The following is a 7,951-nucleotide window of genomic DNA, read 5'->3' on the forward strand; positions in this document are numbered from 1 at the left end:
ATCGGGAAGAGCCACCCGGTTCACACAAAATTCTACCTTTAGAAAGAACCGTGACATTAAAAAAACCAAAGGCTTATTGCATGCAAAACTCAAAATAAGAATCTACGAAAATGAAGTAAGAAGCTATGAAAGAAAATGCGGGAAGTAAACCGAATATGTACAATAGGGGATTTAAACGAATATACATAAGAGGGAATGAATATATACATCAGAAAGTAACTTTATATACAGACCAAGGTTGTAAAATACGAAAAGTGAAATAAACTGGTAAAATTATATACATACCAAAAGTGAAAAAGCATAATAAAAATGAAAATAGTATCATATTTACAATCCAACATCATCAAAATAGGGCTATCCCCTCAAATGAAAGCTAGCATTGTCCTCAATGCTAACTAGTCAAAAATAGCTCAAGAAAGGATAGAGAGTAAAGAAAACTCCCTATTGGCCCTCCGTCTGCATGGGATCATGAGCCTGGGTCCCTGGGTCCCTGGGTCCCTGGGTCCTGTGACTGCTCGGGAGCTTGTGACTGGATCCCTATAACCTATGCCTGCACTAGGACCTGAGGCTACCCTAGGGCTTGAGGCTGGCTAGAGGAACCTCCTTGCGGGTCCTCCAACTCTACCACTGCATCATCCGTCTGTGGGATCACTCTCCTCCTCTTTGGTGCCCTCTCTATCTCCTGCTCCTGCTCCAACTCAGTCTGAGCTGCTGGAGGCTGCTCATGCAATAGTAGGTCCAATGGTAGATGATTAGCAGCCTTAATCTTCTCCACTTCTACCCTCAACTCCTTCACAGACTCTTTTGAAGCTCGAGTCTTTCTCAGCTTCTTTGTCTCCTTTGTCAGCTCCTTCAATGCCTTCCCATGAGTACCTACAACCTCCAATATCAACTGCTGGTTCTCCAGGAGCTTCTTCTGGTTGTCTAGAAGATCCTTGAGAGTCTCCTCCACTGAAGCTGGAACCTGTGGCTGTGGGGGTACAGACTGGGCTACCACCGAGCTAGAAAGCACAAACAGCTTAGAAGTAGCTGCCTGCATCCAGTTATTGATACTAGCAAGTGTTTGAATCAAATGGTGGGTAGTCAATGGGTAGGATGAGGATGAGGGAATATTTGGAGCAGTGGCAGTTGGGGGTCCTGGGGCAATATCTGGTGTAGCTGTGAGAGGCCGAGCAGAAGGGACTACTACTACTGGCTCTTCAGACTGGCCAGTAGAAGTAGTGGCTTTTCCTTTAGGATCTTTGGCTTTGGGGTTGTCATCACCCTTTAGGCTGTACCAGGAAAAAGGCATCTTTGGTTTCACTTTCACATCAAACTTCCTTTTCTCCACATCCTGGTCCTTAAAGTACATTGTCAGGAAATTTGGGAAGGGGTAGGATCTATCACCTTCATTTACCACCCTTGTGATCACCCTAGACATAACATTCCCGATATTGATCGGGTACCTCGCCATGATAGAAGCCACCAATATTGCCCGGGAGACAGGCAAAGAGTTCTCATGAGTAGTGGGGTCCAGCCTGCTGCATACGAAAGTCTTCCACCCCTTTGCCTCGAAGTTTAAAGTTTTTCTCAGAATTTGAACCCCTGATGTCAACCAAGCTGGGGTGGTGCCCGGGAGTGCCAGGAATTCTGCCAACCACGGACATGCTGCCTCATACAATGCTACTTTTTCTAAATATAATGATTCATCTTCCCCCGGAAATCCCAGGTAGTCACTAATTGTCTTCCCATCGAACTTCACTGTCAAATTACGCACCTTAGTCACATCAGTGCCCTTTTTGATGTGGGTAGTATTAGCGTAGAACTCCTTGACTAAGTACTCGTTTGCCTCCTAGACTTTGCTTGTAAAATATTCCCAGCCCGGTCTCTCTCTGAATTGCCTCCTCACATTAGGGTTGTGAGGTAGAAGGTCCCTCTCAATGAATTGCCGCTCAAGAATCAATTTCCTCTGGGGTCACCACTCTTGCAACTTGTGGTAAGCAATCTCACTAACAAATCTTCTTATCAACACCTTGGTGTTTCTAGTTCTCTCCATACCCCCGGGATGGGGTACACCCCCTCCCTCTTCATCTGGTACCTCATCGTTATCGGGATCTTCTCCAGGTGACAAAGTTGTAGGTGAAATAGAGGTTGCACTATCACTGCTCTCAGCTAAGCCCTCAGACGACTCAAAAGAAATTTGAGCTGAAGCTTGAGCAGTAGGAGAGCCTGGATGTATGGGCACATCTCTCAATCTAAACCTCCCCGGGAAGTCAAGAACATGTTCCGGCACTGAATCAGAGTCAGATGCCTCCCGAGAGGGTACATACTCACTTCCCTCTGAATGGGAAGCAACTCTATCTGCAGCCTTTATTTTCTTTCTTGTATCTCCAATTGCTTTCCGAACTTGTGGGGTCAATCTTATCATTCCACATCCCCTACCCCAGGAGGACTCTCCTTTTGATTTTTGTTTTTGACCACTGCCTCATGATTTAACCATTGTCTGCAAGGAGAATTCATTTAATGCTTGTTAGTATCACAATACCAGAACAATCAGTGAAGAATATGAATGAAAATAGCTGACTGCAGACCACATAAAAAGCATTGCGGTCGTAAAGGCACCACTACAGACCGCTATAGCACCGCGGACAGCAGTGAAGTGGGGTTCAGAATACCCACTCTCTGATTCAGGGCACCGTGGACTGTAAGAAATAATGTGCGGCCACGGTAAGTCACCGCGGAACGCGAAAAATCAACTGCGGCCGTGGTCCTTAAAATTGACCCCTCTGAAGTTTACCACCGCGCACCGTGAAAAAACCATCGCGGCCACGGAGAGGCATCGCGGACCGCGAAAAATCCACCGCGGCCGCGATAAGCCATAGTCAGAAACACCAACCTAGGGTTTCAAAATTTTTCTCATTTTTAGCCTTAATCCACATATTACCAACCCACTATGTAGTAAATCATTATATTTAACTAATTAATCCTAATCTAAACAAAATTATGCAACCCAAAGCTAAAAATTGAAAGAAAAGGGAAGAAAAAGAAGTACGAACTGACGAATTAAAAGAGAATACAGATTTGAAGTACCAGAGATGAGATGCAATACAGATGATTGATAATTAGTGTTTGAATTTGTGCACTTAGGGCGTGATGAACAATACTTTTTTTTATTTAGAGAGCAAATGAGCGAAAAGTGCAAATGGGAGCCTAAGGTCCTATTTATAGAAAAAGGACCTAGGACCCACGCTACTTACCCACCACGGTTCGCATAAAATGCACCGTGGACCGCGGTACTTAACCACAAGAAGCACTGGCAGGGAGTTCACTGTGGACCACAAAAAATGCTTTGCGGCCACAGTAAGGCACCGCGGACCGCATAAAATGCATTGCGGCCGCGGTGACAACTTCAGAGAACCTCCACTTTTAACCATTCAACACTGCGGAATAAAATTTTGCCCCCGCAATAAGGCCATTGCGGCCGCGAAATATGCAATATGGCAGCGGTCCAAACTTCAGAGAGTGCAAGATTTTTCCAATTTTGTCCTGCAGTGCATCAAAACAACCCTACACACATCTCACAACCAGTTAGTCCAAAAGCAAATCCTACACTAAAAAGAAAATCAAAGAAAAACAAAAAGAAAGACACATGGGTTGCCTCCCAAGAAGCACCTGATTTAACGTCACGACACGACGTAGGTTACCATCAAATCACTTTAGATGGATAAGTGCCACCACGTGGCTATCATCAATCTTGCCAAGATAGTGCTTGACTCTGTGCCCATTAACTCTGAAGACCTCCCCATTTTTATTTTTCAAGTCAAGTGCACCAAACGGAGTCAGAAGCACCACTTCAAAAGGTCCACTCCATTTTGATTTAAGCTTTCCCGGAAACAGACGTAACCGAGAATTAAACAAGAGAACCGAATCACCCACTTTAAACTTCTTGCCACGAGCATACTTATCATGAAGATACTTCATTTTGTCCTTATACAAGGACAAACTAGAGTAAGCATGAAATTGGAATTCATCAAGTTCATTAAGCTGCTCTACACGAAGATTTGCTGCCACATCCCATTTAAGATTCAGCTTCCTCAAAGCCCACATGGCCTTGTGCTCTAACTCAACCGGTAGATGGCAAGCTTTCCCAAACACCAACCGGTATAGAGACATACCAATTAGAGTCTTGTAAGCAGTCCTATAAGCCTATAGAGCATCATCCAATTTCTTTGACCAATCGGTCTTATTTGCATTGACCATCTTTGACAATATACTCTTGATTTCCCTGTTTGAGACTTCAACTTGGCCACTCTCCTGTGGATGATAAGGGGTAGAAACTTTGTGATTGACACCATACTTTGCAAGCAAAGTGTCAAAAGCTTTATTGCAAAAATAAGACCTCCTATCACTTATGATTGCTCGAGGAGTGCCAAACCTAGTAAAAATACTCTTCTTGAGAAATGCAACAACACTCTGGGCCTCATTATTGGGCAAAATCACGGCCTCAACCCACTTTGAAACATAGTCAACTGCCACTAGAATGTATGTGTTGCCACATGAACTAACAAACTGGCCCATGAAATCAATGGCCCATATATAAAAAATATCAACTTCGAGAATAGTGTTGAGAGGCATATCATCCTTCTTCAAAATTTCGCCCCCTCTTTGACATTCATCGCATCTCTTCACAAGTTGACTTGCATCCTTGTACAAAGTTGGCCAGTAAAACCCACAACTAAGAACCTTCGAAGCTGTCTTCGCCCCACCATGATGACCACCATAGGGGGAGGAATGACGAGCCTCTAAGATACTCAATTTCTCCTCCTCTAGGACACACCTCCAGATCACATCGTCAGTGCAGATCTTAAACAAGTACGGCTCATCCCAATAGAAGTCCAAACTATCCCGTTTAAGCTTCTTCTTTTAGTTAGAAGACGACTCACACGGGACAATAACAGCCATAAGGAAATTAGCAACGTCCGCAAACCATGGCATACCATTCACCGACACAGAAAGGAGTTTCTCATCGGGAAATGAATCATTGATCTCTAGGCCATCACGAGGCCTCCCCTCCTCCTCCAAGCGGGACAAGTGATCCACCACTTGGTTTTCATACCCTTTCCGATCCACAATCTCCAAATCAAACTCTTGAAGTAACACGACCCATCACATCAGCCTAGCTTTGGAATCATTCTTCTTCATCAAGTATCGGAGTGCGGCATGATCGATATGAACTATGACCTTGGTGCCCATGAGATACGGCCGAAATTTCTCCATTGCGAATACAATAGCCAACAACTCTTTTTCAGTCACCGTGTAATTCACTTGAGCATCATTCATCATCTTGCTTGCATAATATACTGGGTGAAACCTTTTATTCACTCTTTGACCCAAAACCGCCCAACCGCAACATCACTCGCGTCACACATGAGCTCGAAAGGCAAGCTCCAATTGGGTGCGGTAATAATAAAAGTGGTAGTAAACTTGTGCTTGAGAAGTTCAAAGGCTTGCATACATCCCTCATTGAACATGAACTTGGCATCCTTTTCCAATAGCTTTCACAAAGGATTCACTACCTTCGAAAAATCCTTGATAAACCTCCGGTAGAACCCCGCATGCCCAAGAAAACTTCTAACCCCCTTGACTGAAGTAGGCGGAGGGAGCCTTGAAATCACTTCTATTTTAGCTTTGTCCATCTCTATACCTTGCTTTGAAATTTTATGGCCAAGGACTATTCCCTCCTCAACCATGAAGTGGCATTTTTCCCAGTTGAGCACAAGATTGGTTTCTTCACACCGGGCTAACCCTATCAAGATTCTTCAAGTATTCATCAAGCGAGTCACCCACAACACTGAAGTCGTCCATGAACACCTCCAAAATGTCCTCCACCATGTCGGTAAATATGGCCATCATACACCGCTGGAATGTAACCGGAGTATTACACAACCCAAATGACATCCTAGAAAAGGCAAAGATACCATATGGGCAAGTGAATGTGGTCTTCTCCTGATCTTCCAGAGCAATCAAAATTTGGTTATACCCAGAATACCCATCCAAGAAATAGTAGAAGGCACGCCCAGCAAGTCTATCTAGCATATGGTCAAGAAAAGGTAATAGAAAGTGATCTTTGCGGGTCACTTTGTTCAACTTGCGGTAATCCATGCACACCCATATCCGGTGACAGTCCTGGTAGGAATCAACTCATTTTGTGCATTGGTAACCACGGTCATACCACCCTTCTTCGGCACACATTGCATCGGCAAAGTTCAAGAACTATCAGAGATGGGGTACACAACCCCGACATCCAAACACTTGATCACCTCCTTTTTCGTAACTTCTTGCATTGCCTCGTTCAACCTCATTTGATGTTCCAAGGAGGGCTTTGCATCATCTTCAAGAATAATCTTGTGCATACAAAAGGTGAGGATTATCCCCTGAATATCAGCTAAAGTTCATCCAATTGCCTTCTTCCATTTTCGGAGCACCGCCAATGTGGCATTTACTTGCATGTTAGTAAGACAAGAGGAAAGAATAACTGGAAAAGTTGAACTAGGGCCTAAGAATTCATACCTGAGGTGTGGAGGCAACGCCTTCAACTCCAACACGGGAGGTTCCTCAATTGAGGGCTTTGTTGGTGGATTCATCCTATTCTCAAGATCTAAAGAGCGCTTTCGAGGCTCATAAGAGTAAGAGCACATTCCATGTAAAACATTAACACACTCCACCCGACTTTCATCCTCATTTACATCAAAATTCAACAATACCGCCTCTAGAGGGTCCTCCACATTGATCATTGCAGTAGTATCATCAATTATCACTATCATGACAAGATCCACGAACGATCACACTTCCGTATAGTTGGGCTGCTTCATTGACTTATACACATGAAAGACCACTTTTTCATCACCCACCCGGAAGGTGATTTCCCCTACTTCCACATCAACTAAGGCCTTCCCAGTTGCAAAGAAAGGTCTTCCCAAGATTATAGGCACCTCAAAATCGACCTCGCAGTCGAGAATCACTAAATCAACTGGCAAGATAAATTTGTCCACTCGGACAAGAACATCATCAATTATACCCAATGGCCTCTTCATTGTTCTATCCGTCATTTGCAATCTCATGGAAGTCTGCCTCGGTTGCCAAATACCCAATGTCTTGAAAACTGAATATGGCATGAAGTTGATACTTGCCCCCAAATCACATAGAGCTTTTGCAAAGTCTGCACTCCCAATGATGCATGGAATGGTGAAAGCACCAGGATCTTCTAGCTTCAGAGCCATTAAGTGAACTATTGCACTAACTTGGTGGGTCATCTTGATAGTTTCACAATCCATGGATCTTTTCTTTATCACCAACTCTTTAATGAATTTGGCGTAACCCGACATTTGCTCTAGAGCCTCCACCAAAGGCACATTAATGGATAAGCTCTTCATTATGTCAATAAATTTCTTAAACTGGTTCTCATTTTTTTGCTCCGCGAGCCTTTGAGGATAAGATGGAGGTGGCCTTGGCAAAAGAGTCTTAGCTTTAGGCACAACCATTTCCGGCATGTCTATTACGTGTTCCCTATACGGGTTCACGTCATTCTGAGTTTCCACCTCGTTATATTGGATATCAATCCTCACTTCCTCATTCACATTCTCATCAATCACATTCTCAACAAAATTTCTTTTTGTTTGTAGGCATTCATATCACCGCCTCGTCCACTTCTTGTAGTTACCGCCATTACATGCCCGAAATTGTTCCAACCCTTCGGGTTGACTACCGTATCACTAGGTAGAGCCCCCTTAGGTCTAGTATTCAAGGATTGTGAGATTTGACCTAATTGAACCTCCAAGTTTCTGATTGAAGTATTGTGGGATGCCAACTAGGCATCAGAGTCAGCATTCTTTTTCATCATCTGTTCAAACATCATTTCGATTCTCCCCATTTCATTATTAGAAGAACTAGGATCTTGGGATGGAAATGGGGG

General features: G+C 43.9%; 1 protein-coding gene across 1 annotated transcript; it reads right to left on the reverse strand.

Moving 5' to 3' along the window:
• Window positions 1-6,821: 6,821 nt before the first annotated feature.
• Window positions 6,822-7,529, reverse strand: LOC138883275 (uncharacterized). Its single transcript, XM_070163955.1, has one exon. The coding sequence runs from the start codon at window positions 7,527-7,529 to the stop codon at window positions 6,822-6,824; it is 708 nt and encodes a 235-aa protein (XP_070020056.1).
• Between the last annotated feature and the right edge of the window lie 422 nt (window positions 7,530-7,951).

Source organism: Nicotiana sylvestris, chromosome 12 (assembly GCF_000393655.2).
Source record: "Nicotiana sylvestris chromosome 12, ASM39365v2, whole genome shotgun sequence".
NCBI lineage: Eukaryota > Viridiplantae > Streptophyta > Magnoliopsida > Solanales > Solanaceae > Nicotiana > Nicotiana sylvestris.